The sequence below is a fragment of the Artemia franciscana genome, chromosome 4, assembly GCF_032884065.1.
Source record: "Artemia franciscana chromosome 4, ASM3288406v1, whole genome shotgun sequence".
Taxonomy (NCBI): Eukaryota; Metazoa; Arthropoda; class Branchiopoda; order Anostraca; family Artemiidae; genus Artemia; species Artemia franciscana.
In genome coordinates, this window is record NC_088866.1 from 55,724,615 (window position 1) to 55,747,884 (window position 23,270).

The 23,270-nt window shown below is 32.9% G+C and overlaps 1 protein-coding gene across 3 annotated transcripts in view; it reads left to right on the forward strand.

Annotated features, from left to right (window-relative positions):
- Positions 1–23,270, forward strand: part of LOC136026618 (heterogeneous nuclear ribonucleoprotein U-like protein 1) — a 40,970-nt gene that overhangs the window by 3,393 nt on the left and 14,307 nt on the right. For 2 of the 3 annotated variants that reach the window (XM_065703343.1, XM_065703344.1), the window contains exons 4-10: positions 1,366–1,410; positions 3,166–3,210; positions 5,372–5,632; positions 9,437–9,676; positions 13,220–13,332; positions 15,036–15,299; positions 17,292–17,543. In XM_065703343.1, coding sequence (XP_065559415.1) covers positions 1,366–1,410; positions 3,166–3,210; positions 5,372–5,632; positions 9,437–9,676; positions 13,220–13,332; positions 15,036–15,299; positions 17,292–17,543 — 1,220 coding nt within the window. The remainder of the gene's footprint in view (positions 1–1,365; positions 1,411–3,165; positions 3,211–5,371; positions 5,633–9,436; positions 9,677–13,219; positions 13,333–15,035; positions 15,300–17,291; positions 17,544–23,270) is intronic. The other variant, XM_065703345.1, reaches the window with a different exon arrangement.

Sequence of the window (23,270 nt, forward strand, 5' to 3'; positions counted from 1 at the left end):
CCTATTTGAATGTAATATGCTGACGTCTGCACAGTATACCCTGCAATGTAAAATGGTAGAATGCTTCAAACACCACAAAATTCCACTAACAGCCAAGAGTCTTGCTGACCATACTCTCCCGCAGAGCACAGAGATCAATATATACTCTCTTATAATTCAACTGCTGGTATCAAAAGATATACTTCAAGAAATCTGAGCAGATACAAATCATACAAGACAAACCAGCTCCATAGCTCTGTTGATCTCACAGAGTGAGCCAAAAGGAAAAGGGCTAAATAGTATCAACTGAAAAGCCCGTCTGCTGAATAAGAAGAAGAAGGCAAAGAGTTCAAGCCAGTTAAGCATTAATAATTCAGTTTCAAATATATATATTTGTCAGGGATATGGAGCTGCTTATAAGCTATAACCAACTCAGATTTCAGATATTTTCTGTATACCAACTCTATTCAGTAAAAATTTACTAAAACTCTTAAGTCCATGTTTCCAACTCCACAACCCTGCTTTAATCCTTCATTTACTAGATTTTATAAGTTATAACTGACTACATACATTTTCAGTATATCAACTCCAACTCTATTCAGCAATCTTTACTAAAACTCCAATTCCACATCACTGGTGTTTGTAGTCATACAGTCCTGCAGTTAGTGTTTGGAAAGGGATCAGCCATTGTTTCTCAGGGGGGGGGGGAGAGAACAGATTTCATTTTATACCAAAATGTTTTAGCCTTATTTGCCAATTATTTTAAACATTCACGTTTTGTGTCATTTCTTTTTTATGTAATTTATTATAAATTCACTCTCACTACTGAATTTTTTCACTATTTTTTTCTTCTAAATTCATTCTTCTAATTCTCTAACCATTCGAAAGTCCAGAATGAAAAATATGTTGTAGTGTTTTTTTGTTTTTTTATTTTTTATTATAACATATAAAAAAGTAGTTCAACACCCAAACATCCAGAGAATCCTTTTTATGTCAGTATATTTGTGACTCTTAAGCTTTTCGTTACAGACTATATATAACAGCAATTTCTGTTGGTTTTATCACTTAAAAAAACAAAAATTAGGTTATCTTGAAAGCAAAAAATGGTATGTGTTAGCTGAACTACTATGTCTCATCCTCTTGTATTTCTAAGATCTTTTAATCTTGTCAAGCTCTTGTGCTGTGTTGTTTAGAGGGAGGGTGCAGATTTGTAAATATTTTAAGGATAAAACCTTGAAATCTATAACATTTAATCCTGCCTAATTTAGGAGGAAGCATGTCCAGTCCATATTCTGCACTGGTTAAAGCAATGTGGTCCTGGAGCTTGCAATGTCTTTGAAACAATCCATTTTATTTCCTCTATTGATAGTTATATTTGTCTTCTAGATCCAAATATGAGTGCAAGTGAAGCCAAAGAGCCGTCAGCTGATGGTAATTATGTTTTGTTTTCTCTTTGTTTATATTAAGTGTTGTTACCCTATGCAGATATGATCAATTGCACAGAAAATATCTATTCCCAGAGGTGCTATCTATATTTCAACAGATGTATCTGACTCTTGTACATGGTTTTGGGTTGAGCACCTTAGCTGACTGCATCAAAAATATTTATTTCAAATTTTTACAATTAAATAATCACAGATAGTACAACTTGACAGATTAATAGTGTATTTTATTAAAAAATTAGTGATATTTTAAAGAAAGTGAAATAGCTAAAATTATATTGTCTTCCTCTCACCATAGAAATGTATGTGTGAACACATTTCTTATCTTTGGAATGAAGACTTGGCTGAGGTCATAACTTGAGAGATTTTTATGAGCCTGCAGCTAATTTCAGTGCAGAAGCATGGTCACTAGTGATAGAAGAGTAGGCTGCTTTTAGAAAGGCTGCCTCTTTTAAGATTAATTTTAATTATCCCTTGAAAAAAAACTCAGATAAATACCAAAAGAGGCTTGCGCCAGAGGTATCTGACACTTTTGCTGGGATTTGGGTTTCACACATTAGCTGACTAAATTAAATATATTTAATTTGTAAATTACTTATTTTTATTATTATATTTACTTATAATTATATTTATTACTTATAATTATTTTATTTAATTAAATATATTTAATTGTGTGTAAACATTATAATTCAGTTTCAAATATATATATATATTTGTCAGGGAAATGGAGCTGCTTATAAGCTATAACCAACTCAGATTTCAGGTATTTTCTGTATACCAACTCTATTCAGTAAAAATTTACTAAAACTCCCAAGTCCATGGTTCCAACTCCACAGCCCTGTTTTAATCCTTCATTTATTAGATTTTATGAGTTATAACTGACTACAGACATTTTCAATATATCAACTCTAACTCTATTCAGCAATCTTTACTAAAACTCTTACTCCAATTCCACATCCCTGGTATTTGTAGTCATACAGTCCTGCAGTTAGTGTTTGGAAAGGGATCAGCCATTGTTTCTCGGGGAGGAGAATAGATTTCATTTTATACCAAAATATTTGGTTTGTTCTCCTGTTTTCATGGGGAATTTCATCATGTGTTGGTACACTGGTGTCATTCCTGATTTACTGATGACTGGAGTTTAAATAAGTTTAATATGTAAAACTAAGTTCCTGGAAAATTGGTTTTTGGTATCAGTATAGTTTGTTACAAATGTTTTAGCCTTATTAGCCAATTATTTTAAACATTCACGTTTGTGTCATTTCTTTTTTATGTATTTTATTATAAATTCACTCTCACTACTGAATTTTCTCACTATTTTTTTTTCTTCTAAATTCATTCTTCTAATTCTCTAACCATTCGAAAGTCCAGACTGTTATTTGTACTTTGTAATGAAAAATATGTTGTAGGTTTTTTTTTTTTCATTATAACATATAAAAAAATCAGTTCAACACCCAAACATCCAGAGGATGCTTTTTATGCCAGTATATTTGTGACTCTTCAAGCTTTTAGTTACAGACTATATACAGCTCTTGTGCTGTGTTGTTTAGAGGGAGGGTGCAGATTTGTAAATATTTTAAGGATAAAACCTTGAAATCTATAACATTTAATCCTGCCTAATTTAGGAGGAAGCATGCCCAGTCCATATTCTGCACTGGTTGAAGCAATGTGGTCCTGGAGCTTGCAATGTCTTTGAAACAATCCTTTTTTATTTCCTCTATTGATAGTTATATTTGTCTTCTAGATCCAAATATGAGTGCAAGTGAAGCCAAAGAGCCGTCAGCTGATGGTAATTATGTTTTGTTTTCTCTTTGTTTATATTAACTGTTCTTACCCTGTGCTGATATGATCACTTGCACTTAGAAAATATCTATTCCCAGAGGTGCTATCTATATTTCATGGTCAAAAAAGGAAAATATGTTAACCCCTTTTTCTTTCTTGAAATAGATCATTTACTCTGAACTTAATGATTTGGTACAAATATTGTCTGAGCTGTTGGTCAGATGCATTAGTATAATTTAGTGTTTTGAACTGGAGCCATTTATTCTTTTAAAAAAACTAATAAAAACTATGATAAATTCCAAAAGAGGTTTGCATCAGATGTATCTGACTCTTGTACATGTTTTTGGGTTGAGCACCTTGGCTGACTGCATCAAAAATATTTATTTCTAATTTGTACACTTAAATAATCACAGAGAGTACAAGTTGACAGATTCATAGTGTATTTTATAAAAAAATTAGTGATATTTTAAAGAAAATGAAATAGCTAAAATCATATTGTCTTCCTCTCACCATAGAAATGTATGTGTGAGCACATTTCTTAGCTTTGGAATGAAGACTTTGCAGAGGTCATAACTTGAGAGATTTTAATGGACCTGCAGCTAATTACAGTGCAGAAGCATGGTCACTAGTTATAGAAGAGTAGGCTGCTTTTAGAAAGCCTCTTTTAAGATTAATTTTAATTATTCCTTAGAGAAAACTAAGATGAATGCCAAAAGAGGCTTGCACCAGAGGTATCTGACACTTTTGCTGGGATTTGGGTCTGACACATTAGCTGACTACATTAAATATATTTAATTTTACCCCTTTTTCTTGATATTGTTATTTCTAGGAACGTGAAAATTTTGACTCTTAAATGATAATAGAGAATATAACTTAAAAGCTTTGTAGTGTATTTTATTAAAAAATTAGTGATATTTTTAAAAAAGTGAAATGGCTAAAAAGCACATTGTTTTCCTCCCACCATAGAAATGTATGTGTGAGGACATTGCTCATCTTTGGAATGAAGACTGGTAAAGAGTGAGCCAGGATGAAGGAGATAGTGTTAAAATACCAGAAGTATTTTAATGGACACAGATTTGTGCAGCTAATTATAATGCAGAAGCATGGCCACTAATGATAAAAAAGTTCGCTGTTTTTAGAAAGAATCTTTCAATGATAATTAAAGGTATAAATATTAGTGATGGATTTTGAAAGTTTCTTTTTGTGAAAGAGACTATTTCAATCTTGCTTGGTTTTGTATGTTGTTTAACAGCTAATTAAGTGGTGCAAACATAGTGTTGGGATTCACAAAGTCCATATTCCTAAAAAGGTTTAATTAAATGGTCCATGAGGGATAAGAGAGGTTTTAGGGTGCGTTTGCAATGGGAATGTCAGCTCAATACGTATTTACTTCAAATTTAATACGAAAATACTGCAAACTTGGAGCATCTTGTTAGCTAAGGACTTGTATGTATAGCAATGATTATTAAAATACTCGTAATTTCAGTGAGTAAGATATGGAAGATATGAGTGGTAATGTCTTAATACATAGTAACCCTTATAAGTTTGGTTATTTGCAATTTGATGATAACTGTGCAAAAATTACTGAACTGCAGACACTAATTAACTTCTAAATAAATTTTAATGAGAAGCTAATTTTCGATTGTTCAGGCAGTTAAATCACTCACCTGGAACAAAAAATTTAGTTTTGTTAAATATTGTTAGCTCTTTGTACTCTAGATTATAATTTAAAGGCTAAAATTTCAAAAGTCCGTATCTCTAGAAAAGCTCAGCTAAATATATCAAGAGAAATCTTATATTATGCTGCAATTAGATTTTAATTAAAATCCAAACATTGGATGGATTTTGTAGAAAGTGGCTAAGGTAGAAACTACAGACAGGGTAGGGGTATAGAAAGGGTGTTTACATTTTAACTCAAAATGGCTATATGGGATTTGAGTATTATTTTTTGTAGAGTATAACCTTAGCTAAACAACTTGCAAGGGAGAGTCCTAGATTAGACTGTTATAATATTGTAACAAATTCTTAATAAATGTTGTGGGAGGTAGTGAAAGCAGAAACTTGAAATGGAGTGGGGGTCAAGAAAGAATTAGCCAGTGTCCTGACCTCAAATAGCTGAATACTTTCAGAAGTTTGTTATTTATGATTTCTTTCAATTTTTATTGTAGATAGCACAACTGCTGTTTATGGCGGCAAGGATGAGACAATGGCTGAACTGGATGAAACTGTCAAACAGGAGCCTGAAACAGCTGAGGCAAAAGAAGAGAAATCAGTGGAAGGTGAAGCAACAGTCAAAGAAGAAAAAGCTGATGTCAAAACTGATGATGAAAGAGGAGTTAAGCGAAAGTTGGAAGATCAACCAATTGTTTTCCAAGAGACTCCATTGGAAGAGCCAGAAATAGACAACGATGCGGTTACTCTTGACTGGTGTAAGTATTTTATCATATCATTGTTTTGATTGAATCAAAAAGGACATATTGCACATTATAATATTTTTAATCAGAGGTAATGAAGCAGGTTTTGTGATATTGCTTTTGTTCAAAAATTGAAATTTAGGAAAACAAACAAGAATCTCAGCTTTTAGTTTGATGGTGGAGATTCATTATATACGTGGAAGTTATGGTGTATAAATATTTCAGACTGTATAAAATGGGAATATCTAAAATTATAAAACTAATATTCATGAAGATCATTACAAATTTAAAGCTAGTAGCCATATACACAATGACACATACACAAATAAACAAAACGATCCACGCTTGTATACCTTCTATAAAATTTGTTACTGCAGTAGTAAGGTGTCTCTAGAAGTAGTCGCCAAAATACCTGGTAGCAGTGGTATATCCCCATACAAAAACATTTTCTTGGATTTGCCAAACTGACAATTAATCAGAAATATTTAACAAAATAAATTTTGAATAATTAAACACTGAATTATTGTTACTATGAATATTGATTAATTAAATAAAGAAGATATTGAATTGGAATTTTCACTTCTAAAAAAAGTCTGGTGACTTTCTGTTCTTTTATTGGTTTAAAATTTCATATGAAGAATCAAACAGATATAACCCAACTTATCATTTTTCCAATTGGATTTAAGTTTTATGCAGTAACTCGGAGGACCAATCATGTTTCTTAATATGCAAGGCTATTTGGCTTTCTGTGCTGCAACAAACAAAGAAATTTGTGATTGGTGTACGCGAATATGTCACTGATATAAACCAATGAAATTAAGCGCTTTTTTACAATGGAACTACAGGAATGTAATCTCTCTTTTTCTATCACTATCAAGATGAGAAATATAATCATTGGTGATTTTTGCTACTTCTGATAAAAAAAAGTAATAGTTTTTTTGCAATTACGCTTTTATACAATGACAACAATACTTATGTCCAAAGTTTGAGTTTCTAAAACTGCTTCTTAAACCGAATATACAGGATTCAACGTATTCTGGATATGAAGAAAAATGTATAAAACATGTTAGGAACCAAATAACATGAGATAAAAACAGATTAAAACAAACTACAGAACTTATTTTGTTTTAAGGGGCCTCCCCTCCCTCCCAGAATTTTGAAAACACTTTTTTGGTATTTTTATTGAAAAAAAAAGTTGTTTGATCGCAAAAAATCTTCTTTTGTTCTTTTTCTTAGTTGATTGTAATGTAAAAAGTAGGGTTTTTCATTTTTAAAGTGTTTAGCCTAAACAAGTTTGCTTCTGGCAGTTGATGTATTTGTCTGTTTAATTTAAATAAAAACCATAATGTAAAATAATTAATGGTACTTGTCTGTTAATCGAAACTGACTCGAGGATTATACTGTCTAAGATCTGACAAAACCGGTTTGCCTCTCTGGAATCGGCTATAGTTTGCTTCTTTTTTTTAGTGAGAAAACTATGATGTAGGTATATATTATATTATTGTCATGTTTTGTTTAACCGACAAGTACCTAATTAATTTAATTAATAATTATTGTTTATATACCAAAACCTATGTACAAAAGAAATCACCCTTTGCCCATGCTTGATATACAAATTTTCTCATTTAACATGTCATATTTCTAATTAATTTAGCTTGTTCTTTGCCAGTTATTAATATGCTGTGTATGATTCTTTGTATGATGACCTCTTAGACTAAATAATCATCTTCTACATATCTTGGCTGACGTTCTTCAACCGTTTTATCCCTTCAGAACCCTTAACTAAATCACAAGGAATCCTTACAAACTACAGATCATATCTCCTGAAAGACTGATCAAAGAAACATATTATAGTCTATAAAAGTATTATAAAAGAAATAACCCTCCATTTAAAAACTTATCGGTTAACCGTTATCATACTAAATTCTCCAATTAAAAGAACCTTCCATTGGAAAACTTATTGGTAAACCATTTTCTTTGTTTAGTGTGACCTTTTTGATGTGTTATTTATTGTTTTATTCTTTTATTTTGTACTTTTTATTTATTTTTTTTATACTTAGTATGTTTCAAATACTTTGTATTCTCTTGTGTTTTGCCTTTGAAACTTATTTAAATGTATCCATATGTGTTCACTGACGTTTTCAATCCTTATTCCTAGAGAAAACCTTTGAATCAAATAAAAGTCTCAAGAAATCCCAAAAATTATATAGTGCTATCACTTTTCTTGAAAAATTGGGATTTTCCATCAAATTTACAAGCAATACTAAAAAAATTGCATAATTTGCTCATTTACAAGGCCTTGTCACTAAAAAAAAAAAAAAAAAAAAAAAAAAAAAAAAAAAAAAAAAAATCTAAACGTATAAGAAAAGATAAACACAAAACAGTTGACTTCGCATATCCATAATGGATTAATGTTAAAAGTAAAGCTGAAAATTACTGGCTTATATAGATCAATTTACTACTTGTTTAGCTATTGTAAATAATTTTGAAAAGAAAATGTGAACTGACTATAAATGGGATTATTAAAACGTCAAACATATTATTTTTGTCAGTGATTCAAATATAAGCAGTAATACGATTCACTCACAATTAATTCATTATGTATTGAATACATAATATTAATCATCCCAAGTCTCCTGGGCCGGTAATGGAGACACTATTCAATTAAGCACTAGATCAAACCAGAAACAAAAATTATATACTATAAAAAAAATAAGCAAAGAAAAAAAGTTAAATACTATAAATAAATTGAACAGACTATAAAAATTAAAAATACATTTACTATTTAAACAAGAAAAGAAAAGAAAAACAAAAAAAGAGAGAGAGAAAAAAAATTCCAGTAGTTTACAACTATTTATTCTTATCATTTTGCAAAAACTAAACTGGTAGTCAGTGCCAAAAAATCAATTAAAAAGTAAAGATTTTTATCATTTGGAAGCTACATATCTAAAGAAATTGAAGTTATGTCTATTTCAGTGAATTGATTTTGAGTTGCTATGATAGAATTTTATGGTCGTATATATAAAATATAACTTGAAAAAATATGTAAATAAAATCAAAATTTTAAACGTATTTAAGTTTTGGAAAAAATGAGCAAAGGATGTGCACAAGGAGAATATTTTCAGATATATGGTAGAATTATCTTAACCTTAGCTAATTCCAATGCCTCGAATTTTAAATGTCGAAAATAATTCCGTGTTAATAAATCAAATTGGACAACTAAATAAAAACTTAAACTTAAAAACTAAACTTAAAAAACTTAAAAACTTGTGTATTTAGTATTTGTTACTAAATAAATAAAAACTAAATAAAAAGATAACGAATCTAAGAGATGGTAGGTTTTAAAGATCTTGAAAAAGAAAGAAAGCTAGTGATACCACGTAGCCGTATCATTGATCTAAATAGTTTTCTAATTCTTTGTTGAATTTATAATTGGCGTGTTAGACTTGGTATCCTTTGTCTGTGAGACAGTGTTTCAGTCCTGGTGTCACTTGTTATTTGGTTTGGAACTGCAGTCTGCGGTGTGACTCAGTAATGTCACCCAGGTCTAAATTGGTACCTGGAGAAATCTGTGGGGGAAAATCGGGAAGCGTCGGATGATTTGCCCCCAACGACGTACTGCAATCCCGGCCAAAGTCAGAAAACCAGGAGATTCCAGGAAAAACGCACACCATGCGTGAGCATGCGAATAAGTTTTATTTCGAATCTCGACCTGGAGTACAATAAGGTTACCAAAACACACCAGACAACACAATAAAGTATAATAAGATAACCTTTGGTTGATTTAAAAGAATTTTAACTATAGTTTTAATTTTATAGATAATAGTGACCTGCATTTGGTTATTGACAAGGAAAGTCTGAGCAAAGCTTCTCCAATTTCTACTAGTGGTTTCGGCTACATGTGGGCTGGTGCACGGTGCACTTACGGTGTTGCCAAAGGGAAGATTGTATTCCAAGTGAAGATTACCAAAGAAAATGATGTTAAGCATTTGGGTGCTGAAGTGAATCCTCATGTTGTCCGTGTGGGATTTTCAGCTATGGATTCAACTATGCAACTAGGTATTTATAATACATATTTTTATCGTATCATCGTATCGATGATACCTTTTCTCGTGCATTATAAATTATTCATTTTGTTTGGCCAAGCTAAAATTAATTAATAATTATCAATTAATCTACAATGAACGACAGAAAACCAATGAACACTTGCTTTCCATGATATCTTAGTAAGCATTTAACTTTTCGCGTTTTGTGCTGGGGAAGAGAGCTTTTCAGTTCTAATGAAACTTATACCATCAGTAAGTATGAAGTCTGATTGATTGATTGATTGAATGCATACATTTTCTTTTCGAAGGTCAGGAAAGGGTGGTTTCTTAAAATGTTATGGCATACCTGTTCGGAAAATGATACAAATATGCTCAAAAGAAATATCATTTGATTAATTCAACCTCTTTGGGAGTTCCCTGTGGTGTCACCAAGTTTGGTTGTCAAGCTTGCCGACAAAAAGGACCTGCATTTTCACCGTCCGTTCAGTCAATTTCCACAGTCAAACTGCAATTTTGACGATGGTCTGTCCCCTGGGAGTATTCGTTTTTGTGACCTCGGAGCTCGTAAGATGATTTATGGTATCCGTAAGGTATACCTTACGAAAGGAAAGAAAATTTAGAATTGCCCGACTGTATGAGTTTGGCTATAAATAGTAATTTTTTTTAGGCAGCCTATTATTAAGACTGCATTACGTGAAAAAAGAAAATTAACAATTTTTGCTTTCAAAGTTAGATTTAATTTAGAGTGCAAAGCAAATCAGTTACTTTTTTTAGTGCTATGAAGCCATTAGGTATATTTGTAGGGATTTTCTTGGGTTTATCGAAAATGTGAATTTTTAAAGGTAGTATCACATTTTCAACAGTGTTGAGCCATGAAAAATAAAAAAATTAAGAAAAAGTTAGTTAAATGTTACAGCACTTTTCATCTTTAAGAAATTAAAACATTACCAGTCTGTTCGTTCCCAAACACAACTATACCTCCAAAGGAAGGCTAAACATTCTGTAGGTGTTTGGTGCCAAATATTTTTAGCTTATTTTTTCTTGACTTTTCACCCTTTTTGTAAAGAATTGAATTGTCTATTTTTTCAGATATAAATGTCTGTGTAAATTTCTTCTTGGCCAATTCAAAGGATAAGATTTCATATTCGTTGTCTGTGGTGCTTCAAGCTCTGATTTATATACATATATGTTTGACGATATATATAAGTAAATTCAAATGAAAGTAGTCGTGCTTTGACGAGGGAATAACGCGTCTATTGCCATTTCAGTATTTTTATTTTTGTTAGCTTATTTATTTGGCATTTCATATTTGTGGTAGTTGATCTTCTCATCAAAAAAATTTCCGAAGACTAAGACTTATCTTTATTACCGTAGCTTATTTATTGAATATTTCGAATTTGTGATAGTTGATCCCGTCCTAGCCAAGCGGTTAGCGCACTGGACTTAAATTCTTGAGAACAAGGGTTCGAGTGTTGGTGTCCTCTCTGGTTATTGGGTTTGGAACAGGGTCAATGGTGACTGCAAGGTCAGCCAGAGTTGACTCAGCTCTAAAAGGGTATCTGGAGAAATGGGGAAAACACAGCAAGCATCAGATTTTTTGCCCCCAACTACGCAGTACACTTTCGGCTGGAAGTACTGAATCAGGAGATCACTACCTTGACAACGCAGACTTTGGTCAGCATGCGAAAATTTTCTTTTTTTACATCTTGTCATATCATAAATAAAGGCCCCGAAAACTGTTGACTCCACTTTTGTGATCATAATTGACAGGTAGGTAAGAAGATTGATGAAAAGTAAATGCGCTTCGATGAGTAAATAAAACACCTACTGCCTATTTAGCATTTTCATGTTTATTTGTTGTTGTTTTTTATTTCGCATTTCCTATTTGCAGTAGTAGATCTTTTCATGTAATAAAAAGTGCCAAAAAAAATGATAGATTCTGACTTTGTGGTTAAAATTTGCCAACTATCTTCAGTAAATTTGGATGAAGATAATCCTACTTTGTCTAGTGATTAACGGGTTTGTCGTCAATGGGCTTCCCATGTACTTATTTTGTATTTGTGGTAGTTGATTTAATAAAAGAAATGACATATGCATGTGCAAGGATACCTCCACTTGTAGTCATTCAATGCGCCAGCCCCTCCCCCTCCCTTATGCAGTTAAATTTTGAAAAACTTTTCCTTTGTTTTGTGCTTTTTATTAGTTTAAAACAAAATATATTACAATTCACTGTTCGTGCAGGAATTTCCCTTGATGAATGAACAGAGTAAAAGGAAACAAAGAGACCAAAGGCATAATTTCATCAAAATCCTAGGGGGAGGGCAAAGTTGGAACCGATTTTCTTAAAGAGAAGTGAAAATGGCCAAATGTAAAATGAGCCATATAGTACCATAAAGGCGAAGGTTTGTTTTGACAAAAGTTTTAAAGATGCTAAATTTCAGGTGGGAGGGGGCTAGTTACCTCATGTGCCATATAGCATTTATGCCCCTGAAAGAGACAAAATTACGCAATGTTTCGTAATTTGTGGTTGCGTTATTTATTGACTCAATTTATTTGATGAGCTATTGAATCATGGTTATTGTAGCGCTGCCAAAAATTCAGTAGAGGTAAAACTTTACGTGAAAGTCTTAAATTAACGAAATAAGCTATTAATTAAAATTAAGAATCAAACAGTTTGTCGTAACGGACTGTAAGTGAGGAGCTACCCGGCTCAATAGTAACCGAAACTCTAAAAAGCTGAACTTCGATACCAATAGGTATATCAAGAATTGGATTTTTGTGCTGATTTTAAATATGTAAGTTTCATCAAGTTTAATCCTACCCAAAGTTATTACTCTAATTAAATAGCCTTTGTGTTTCAGGAGTCATTCTTAAATACCTGGAACAAAAATCAAACTTAGGTTATTATAAGGTTATTATTACTTAAAAAAAAGTAAAAATAATAAGCAAATTTTGATTTAGTTATTCATGCACGGTGAGCCAAATTCAAAACCTGCATTAATTCAAAGACGTTTAGAAATTAACCTAAAATCTTTTTTAACTGAAAGTAAGGAGTGACATCAAAACTTAAAATTAACTGATGTTATTCCGTATATAAAAGGGACTGTCCCCTTCTCACCGCCAACGCCCCGCTGTTTATGCTATAGTTTGACTTTCTCTCAACTCTACTCTTTAAAACAATAAAAAACTTTAGCATAAAGAGCAGGGCGTCGAAGAAGAGACAGCCCCTTTCATTATACGGAAAAACTTCTGTTCGTTTTAAGTTTTAATGTGGCTCCTTACTTGCAGGTTAAAAAAATTGTTTTTTTATTTAATTACTAGTAAAAATTGATTGAGTCGATTGATAACTCGAAAATACTAGTTTGAATGTCAAGAATCATTCACTCAATGTCGCTAGTTTGACTAGGTTGGCCAATTTATAAAATTAGCTTGCAAGTGAAATTGCGAGTTAGGCTGAATATGAGTTTTCTCTGTAGCCAAAAGAAAAGGTTCAATTTATAACTTGAATAAATTACCTGATTGTGCTAATTGCACTGTTTTTATTTACTTATTTTAGGTGAAGAGCCATTGTCTTATGGTTATGGCGGAACTGGCAAAAAGTCAGTAGACCTGAAATTTAGTAACTACGGAACCACCTTTGGACTTAATGATGTCATAACAGCTTACTTGGTAAGATGCTTTATTATATTTTCGCCGTCTTATTTTTTAAAGGTCTGGGTAGTCTAAAAGGGCATTGAATAATGCTGGTTGTGCTGCAAAAAGGGGGCCTTTTTTCACCTTTTAAGGGAGTGTGCAAAGTGCAGAACAATAGATGAAAAATTCGTAATATTTTTATATTTCTTTTTTTTGTAAGAAGCTCTTTCATAGTATTCCAAAAAGTTATCATTATTTCCAATATTGTAAATGTATAATGTAAATTCCAACCAAGAAGCAGTAGGGTTTAAATAGCGACGATTTCATCGTCCAAACAACAGTAGGTATAATAACGAGGAATTAATTTAAGACATTGAAGTATTTTGTATACAATTGAATATTTCTGGTCTATTTCCAAGGGCCGTCCTCAGCAAAGCGCATAAAAAAAACAAGACTGGCAATTAATTGCATAATCATTAAAACTAAAAATCTAAGAAGTCCTAGAATCATCACTTCAAGGAAGATCAACCAATTCATTCAGAGAAAAATAGATAGAGCTGATTTTTAATGCTATTGTCGCTTTTTCACCAGCTGCCGTCAAAAGTATTTTGATACTGGTTTATTGGTAATAGCTATTGGTTTTGTAGTGTAATTTGATAAATCGTTTTTAATTAAATTTGCGTATAACGTATTGAGTAAATATTGCCACAAATCTCTGTAAAGAAGTATTGTTATTTAAGCTAACTCAAATTCTTATTGTCTCCTGAATAACTTATCCAAAATCTTTACTAATGAGGGAGATGATTTCAAAAAATTTTGCATGGCTAGGGTGTTCAAAAATATGGATGCTTAGAGCAAAATCAAAAGAGCTAGGAGTTCTGTTAGAACTTAAGACTTTAGGGTTATACAAGAACTAAAGGTTATAAAAACCCAAGGTTATATCATCCTTATGCTGTTGCAGGCTTTTTTCTAAATTTTGGTGGGTTTTGCCTACATAATAACTGCCGCAGTAACATGGTATTTGATAAATCCCTTTGACAAGTAACTGGGGTCTTATCTGCAACTGAGTTTAGGAAATTTGTGACTTTTAAATTACTAAGAAGAACTACCTTCATATTATCTTTTGTGCAATAATAATTGCCATTGTTACTTGGTATTTCATATACCATCATTTAAGCCATTTTGCTTGAAAATAATATAACATTACATTTCTTTGCTGCTACTAAATAGCCTTGAAAGCAGACTTTTATGAAAGGTTTTTACTAGAAGCACAGCTGGTAGGAGAAAAAACTACTAAATAATATAATAAAAACAATAAAATAATAATTAAAGAAAATAATAAAAAGACAAAATTACTATATACTCATGTTAGGATTGGAACCAAATTGTTTTATTCGTCCCACCTTTTAGCACAAACTCCCAGTCGCCTTCACCTTGAAAAACCAATATATATTAGTATGTATAGTTTTTCACCGTCTTAGTTCAAAGTTTACCCCTTATTATATATTTTCATTGCATTATAATTGCAAAACTCAACGGTTTTTTTTTTTAAGAAAAATTTTAACAGTAAGTGGTAAGTAGCACGTCAATAAGAGTACCAGTGAAAAGTTAACATGGTATTAGAATGTATATTACCTCTTTTTTCTTTCTTTTTTTTTAAGTTTGCTTCTTTTTTTTGGTTAATTATTGCTGGATATAATTTTCTTCAGAAAAATATACGATTTAGTTTTCTTTTCAAGGATATCAGTGAAGAAGGTGCCAAGATATCTTATGCAAAAAACGATAAGGACCTCGGAGAAGCCTTTGCAATCACTTCTGAGGAACTGGGTAACAGAGCCCTCTTTCCCCACGTTCTTACTAAGAACTGCGACTTTGAATGCAACTTTGGCCAGATGGAGACACCTTGGTTTCCCATTCAAGAAGGTTATACATTTATTGGCAAACTTCCTGTAGAAGAGAGGGTGCAAGGACCTCAACCACCTCCTTCTCGCAAAGAATGTGAGGTGAGCCATTGGTTTTGTATACCATATCTTCTTTTCTGTAGATTGGAACTTCAAAACGAAAATTCAAAATTTGTTAAAATTAAAATATGTTAATTTCTTTAGCAAAAATTTGTTAAATTTAAAATTCGATGCCATAAAAGATTGACACTTGCATAAATGACAAAACATAAATTTTGTCCTTTATTCGAATTTTTCAGAAGCAGCCATTGTATGGATATTCTCAGGTATTCCATAGATATTTGTATTTATTTTAAAAAGGGGATATATTAGTAAAGTAATTCGGTGGCCGAAGGCAGGTATGTACGTGAAAGGGGAGCCAACAATGAATTTTTTTTATAGTTTGAATAAGGAATTCAGGATAGTTTTGGATTTTCGGGGACTCATCCTCTCTCCCCCTTTTTACACCTCTGGTCGTAGGTCCAAGCGATATAAGGCCCAATTGAGAGAATGGAAAACCCGAGTGAGGAGAAGAAGGCCGGGAAAAGAGCCGGTATATATATATATATATATATATATATATATATATATATATATATATATATATATATATATATATCATGAAAAGAGAAATCACCAATGCAACAGCACAAACACAAAAAAAAAAAAAAATGATTGAGGCCTTAACCCTACTCCTCCATACAATCACATAGGTCAAACAGCATAGCCATACACAATCAACCATAAAGAATAATCCATGGACAGGCACTAATAGAAAGTGCTTCAAATAAGATTATTTTAATTTGCTCTTGAGTGGATTTTTAATAGTTGAATTTGGTGAATGACCTGAATTAGAATTACTTGAATTTCCTATCGTAAAACTGAGTTCGGGACTTCCAAACATTAAAGTGCCAAAGAAAAACACAATTTCTACAGGAAGTATAGGTTCTCTTTCTCGTTTTCAGCTGAACATCCATGCATGACAATAGAGATGCTAAGCTCCTAATCTATAAAATACTATTTACTTGGCATTGCTGAATAAATCCTGCTCTATAGAACGAAAAAACAAGCAGACATTAAATTTTAAGTATTCTGTTTTCTTAACTAATTCAGTTATTTATCTCTTCTTAAGCAATTATTGATCCCCAATCAACTAAGATAAACTCATGCGTACGTGGATGGACATGATAATCTAGCAAATCAAAGTCCTCTAATTAATGCCAATTTACTTCGCTCTTCGATCCATTGTAATGTAAATTTAATAAATGATTTCTTGGACCACATTGCTTTTCCATTTACAATAAACAATTTAATAGAGAAAAAACGGATTTAAAATAATAGAGCAGTAACAGGCGTAATAAAACGTACTAAAAACAAGCAAAAGTGAAACGGCTGGCAGGAGTCAACGAACGCCATCTAAATTTATAAATGAAAAAATTCATTAAATTTATAATTCATGAGTTTTGTTGACGTGTTTGCCATATCTCAATAGTTCAAGGGGTTTTAACCTATAAATTTAATAAGGGGTGGTGACCTGGGTTTTGTTTTTGTTCAAATAAAAATGGTATTTAATTTTGATGGTTCCCATTTGCCATTCTGATCTTATAGATGAAAATTATCTAAAGATTTGGATGTCTTATCTGTGATTACGGTTGTGCCGTATTTTGAAATATATTAAGATGTGACTTTTAGTTATTTGTTTTGTCTTTTTTTCTTTTTTTCTCTTTTGTTTGTGTTGTTCTTTGTCTTTTCTTAGATGATTCACTAAGTTTTTTTTTGTTGATAAAGGCTCCTGGATGCGGAGTCGAAATATTCGGATTTTTTAATCAATGTTTTGTTGTTGCTTTTGTCTTTAGTATGTTTTAGTACGCCTATCACTGCTTTATTAAATTAAACCCGTTTTTTTTTTCTCTCTTAAACTCATTCTTGTAAATTTAGTAAATGTTTAAATTCAGAAGTTAGTGAGAATAATCGTTTTAAGTCTCTTTTTAAGTTACTAGACCTAATTTCCTTCTTTTTTACATAGGAATATATATATATTTTTCTCATTTCTAGATAATAATGCTCTGTGGTCTGCCGGGTTCAGGTAAAACAACTTGGGCAAGTAATTATGCCGCTGAAAACAAGGACAAAAATTACAATATCCTTGGTACGAACTCCATGTTGGATAAAATGAAAGTCGCTGGACTCACGAGGAAGAAGAACTATGCTGGTCGCTGGGATCAATTAATTCAAAGATGTACCGAGTGTCTCAACCGTCTTTTAGTCATCGGGGCTAAAAGAAGAAGAAACTATATCCTTGATCAGGTATATTCAAGACTAAGTCTGTGAACCCAGTGCCCCCTCCCCCAATTTCAAGTCCTTGTCTCGCCACTCCTGTCTAAATCCCGGTCCTTTACTTGTCTTATTTTGAAAAAAATGGTCGTAATTATCTTATAAAGGTTGAATCGATTTTAGCAATTGAGTAATGGCCGTAAGCACTTTACCAAATGGTTTTTTTTTATAATGTTTGCTGAACTTTTCGTAATGTTTTTCGATACATATATAATTTTACGTTGCGCTATATTGCAGAACGTTATATTGCGAGTTAGCTCGTTTAATTTTGATTTCTAGTGCAAGTTTTTCAGCTCAGAGAATTACCGTTCTTTCTCTTTGAAGGTTGTCGAAATGTTAGGAAGATGTTCCATGTTTGAACGTTACATGGAATGTCAAACGCATTTTGAGTTTACTGACGTAAATTTAAATTAGGATCTAAAAGTGGGATAGAATTAACTAGTTTATGGATTGCTGAAGTTCATCCAAGTAGTTGTTTGGCCAATTTCAAATTCCGGTTTTATACGCATATTTCTTTTGAAAAACTGGTAGTTGTCTATCTCATTGGGTTATATCTATTTCAGTAATTGAGTAATGACTAACACCCGAACGGACAGTTGGTACAAACAGGTACGCGTTAACTGTTTCGCAATCAATGTTCCGAACACATATTTAACTTTGATTCATAATTTCAATTCTTACTCTTTAGGGTGCAAAGTTGTACGAACGTAAGTGACATGTAATCTGAGTAATCGAATGTAAACTTTTTTAATATGTCGTAAGATTTGCTAGTTTTTTGAACTGTTATAGTCAATCCAAAGCCTTTAACCCCTGTTCTTTTTACGATTATCTTATAAAGTTTGAACCGATTTTAACAATCGATTAATCAACCACTGTAAACGAACGCAAATTCAATTACGGCTCTGAGAACTACGAACGAAGGTGGCGTGTATCTCGAGTTTACAAACGTAAACTTTCGAATGTTAACATGTTTGGATTTAACCTAAATTTGTTGATTACTAAAGCCAGCTCAATTCGTACGTTTATTGATGCTCATAACGCTGACACCAACAACTACGCGTTAGCTTGTTCAATCGTTATTGTGAGCACAAACTATTACGATTCGTAGAATTACCTTTTCTCCTCTTTGGAGCTACGTTGTGTGAAAGCAAGGGGTACGTATTTACGGTTTACGAGCATAAAATTTAGAATCTAATTTTATTTCGGTTTTATTGACTGCAAAAGTCAAGTCTAACCGTTTTGATTCCTATTCCAATTCCGAGTGCGTGTTGTTTTTTTTTTTTTTTTTGTAGGAAATTACAAACGCTGATTAAAGAATGGCAATAAGTTATATTTTATAACCATTGCTCTTTGGACTAAACTTTTATTATAAACGTCTACGTAAACAACTACGCTTTAGCTTGTTTTTCTAACGATGTTGCTAATAAATTTTATTTTGACTTACGGAATTAATTTTGCTCTTTGAAGCGTAATTTTTACGAACGTAAGTGGAATGTGTTTCGAGCTTCCAAACGTGAACTTTCGAATAGAATGTAAAATTGACTGAGTTAAAATAGGATGTGTTAGTTATACTAGTTGTTATGGTTAATCCTTATGTAAAGGTAATTATTATAAGAACAACCTCAGGGTTGGATGAGTCTTACCTATTCATCGTTTCGTATTGAATAATTCTATTTTCAACAAATCTTTTACCGTGTTCTTGGTGTATACTGGACATTGGAGAATCTTATGTAGCGTAGGTGTGAATAACTGAACGTAGGATTTAAATATAACAAAACAATCAACATAAAATATTAAAATGTTTAAGTATAAAAATTAAAACATGACATCGATAATAGGTATTGAAGCATAAACTTTTGCAAACATAAAGATTTTTTATTTTGAGTTCATCAGCGTGAACTTGTGAGTAGAATATGAAATTAATCTAGTGTGAGCTAGTTTTGTCGATTGATAAAGCCACTTAATAAAGAAAGGAAAATAGGGCTACGAACGATGAAAATGATGTAAGAATGATGTTAGTTTAATCAACAGTTTATCGCTAACACTTTTTAATGGAATCAAGAATATATGATCCGGTGAAGACCAATCCGTCTGGCCACGATGAACTGGACTGGCAAAGTGAAAGTCACTAGGCAAATCCGGTATCAAAACAATGTATTTGGAATATTTTGGGTGTGGCTTGAGGAATCAAGCTGATACTTTCAAAGAGGGGATGGGAATTTTAACGATTGACTAGAGGTAGGGGTTGGTTGGGGCAAAAGATTTTTTTTTGATTTATTAAGTGCTAAAGTCCATCTTAAAGTTAAAATCAAGAAACGTTTATACGGTGAAGTGGTCAGATAAATAGATAGCCATTATGTAAGCCAGTTTATCAAATAGAATATTTTATAAGACATTGTTTTAAGCTGAGTGGGTTTTTAAGCTGAAAGTGATGTAGGACGAGTTGTTTAAAAAAAGAAAGCAAAATAAGGCATAAACGAAAAGAAACGTCTTAAAGCGATTCTTTTATTGGCTGTTTTTAGAGTCGAATAGGTTTTAACGATTGTTGTTTTATTAGTAAATAACTAAGTATTTTCTGCGAAGGAGGTGATTTAAAGAGGAGTATTCCTCTTTTTTGGAGTGTACGCTTGGCAAGAGCGAAAGATACATTTTTCAAGTTTACGAGCGTGAATTTTTGAATTAAATATAAAATTGCTTGGTATGATATATTGCTATTGACTGCTACAGTCAAAATTAAAAAAGAAGAATAAATAACTATTTTCATTAAATGTCGTATTATGTTCTTTGAGCATGTGCAATAACTGCAAATTTCCTAGTAATTCCATTCACACTACGAATGCCAATGCAATTGCAGTGCTGATATAGCGCTGGTTTTTGCTGGTATCAGCGCTGGAGAATGTGCTTTACGAACGTAAATGGCATGTGCTGGTATTTCGACTCTACGAATGTCAATTTTAAATACAATACCCAATCGACTCGGTGTAGTCTTAAAAAAGACGAAACGAAAAAGAGCCATTGAGACAAATTTTGTTTCTTTTTCAGGAGTCGATAAATTTTAATGATATATCTTTTAGCTAATTTTTAGCTGAAATTCCAGATGGGTTTTTCTTATTTGGAAATTGGTTGCATTAGAAAAATGGAACTTCCAGAAATGAATTCAGAGATTCTATCTCTATTCCAATCCTTATTTCTAATTTCAAAAAATTGTATGGAAGACAGGTCATATACCTCTCTCAATCTTTGGGGAGGAAGGAGGAATAACCATTTTCAATAGTTCTAGTTTAGATCGGCTTGTCTTTGACTCAAGTCTTCGAAAAGACAATTCAAACTTTGTAGGAATTTGAGTCTTATTAATATTATTTCAAATTTTAGGCACATTTTCCAAGACCTTTTGCATCGGGATTGAGAAAAGTTATGAACTTGAAAATGCTTTCCATGAACTTTTTTTTTTCTGTGCATCAGTTTCTAAAAGGTTCCCTTTTGTAACTAAGAATTTGTCAAAGTTCATAAAATGGTTACGCCCTTTAGATGGGGGAACGGATAGATTCAGATATGATAACAGCCTTATGCATGACCTCTTCACAATCAAACAGTACAATTGTTAAAGAATAGAACCGTTTAATTTTCCATTATTGTTTCCCGTGGGTAAACAATTATGGACTTTTTGAGAAAAATATTTGTGAATTAAATATCGGTTTTAGACTTTTTTTTTTACTGGTGCAGATCGGTAAAGAGTACAGTTAAATTTCTCTCTTCTAAACTTCTGGTGTATATTTTCTCTCTGAAAGTGAGTAGTTACAAAGTTATAATTTTATTAAGTCTACTCTTTTTTGTCTTAAGGGAGGGGGGATTCTTATTTACATAGGCCGCGAGGAAGAGGGCCGTTGAAATAAATTTTGGTCCTTAGCGAATATACGCTACTGTTTTTTTATGGCACTTGGCATCTACCAAGGGGGGGGGGGGCTAAAATCTTGGAAAACGCTTAGAGTGGGGGATCGGGATGAAACTTGGTGGGATTCACAAGTCCTAGATACGTGATATACATTACCGGGACGGATCCGCTCTCTTTGGGGGAGTTAGGGGGAGGGTTAATTCTGAAAAATTAGAAAAAATGAGGTATTTTTAACTTACGAAGGAGTGATCGGATCTTAATGAAATTTAATGTTTGGAAGGATATCGTGTCTCAGAGCTCTTATTTTAAATCCCGACTGAATCCGGTGACATTGCGGGGAGTTGTGGGGGACCTAAAATCTTGGAAAACGCTTAAAGTGGAGGTATCGGGATGAAACTTGGTGGGAAAAATAATCACAAGTCCTAGATACGTGATTGAAATAACCAGAACGGATCCGCTCTCTTTGGGGGAGTTGGGGGGGGGGGGTAATTGTGAAAAATTAGAAAAAATGAGGTATTTTTAACTTACGAAGGGGTGATCAGATCTTAATGAAATTTGATGTTTGGAAGGATATCGTGTCTCCGAGCTCGTTTTTAAATTCTGATCGGATCCGGTGACATTGAGGGGAGTTGGGCGGGGGGCCTAAAATTTTGGAAAACGCTTAGAGTGGAGGGATCGGAATGAAACTTGGTGGGAAAAATAAGCACAAGTCCTAGATACGTGACTGACATAACTGGAACGATCTGCTCTTTTTAGTGGAGTTGGGGGGGTTGATTCGAAAAAATTAGAAAAATGAGGTATTTTTTACTTACGAAGGAGTTATCGGATCTTAATGAAATTTCATATTTAGAAGGAACTCTTATTTTAAATCCCGACCGTATCCAGTGTCATTGGGAGGGGGGTGGAAATCTTGGAAAACGCTTAAAGCAGAGAGATCAGGATGAAACTTGGTGGGAAGAATAAGTACGAGTCCAAGATATGTGACGGAAATAACCGGAACGGATCCGCTCTCTTTGGTGGAGTTGGGGGGGGGGGAGTAATTTGGAAAAATTAGAAAAAATGAGGTCAATCAGATCTTAATGAAATTTAATCTTTAGAAGGATCTTGTGCTTTAGAATTCTCCTTTTAAATCCCGACCAGATCTGGTGACATTGGGGGGAGCTGAAGGGAAAACCGGAAATCTTGGAAAACGCCTAGATTGGAGATATCGAGATGAAACTTAATGGGAAGAATAAGCACAAGTTATAGATACGTGATTGACCTAATTGGAACGGATCCGTTCTCTTTAGGGTAGCTGGGGGTTGTTAATTTGGAAAAATTAGAAAAATTGAGGTATTTTAACTTAATAACGGATGACCGGATCTTAATGAATTTTGATATTTAGAAGGAACTCATGTCTCAGAGCTCTTATTTCAAATCCCGACCAGATCTGTTGACATTGGAGGGGGAAACTGGAAATCTTAGAAAACGCATATAAATGTCGTAGATACGTGACTGACGTAACCGGACTGGATCCGCTCTCTCTGGGGGAGTTAGGGGCTGGGGTTCAGTGCTTTGACGAGTTTGGTGCTTCTGGACGTGCTAGGACGATGAAAATTGGTAGGTGTGTCAGGGAGCTACACAAATTGACTTGATAAAGTAGTTTTCTACGATTCGACCATCTGGGGGGCTGAAGGGAGCTGAAAAATAAAAAAAATTGAGGTATTTTTAACTTACGAGTGGGTGATCGGATCTTAATGAATTTTGATGTTTAGAAGGACCTAGTGACTCAGAGCTCTTATTTTAATTCCCGACCGGCATTAAGCCTC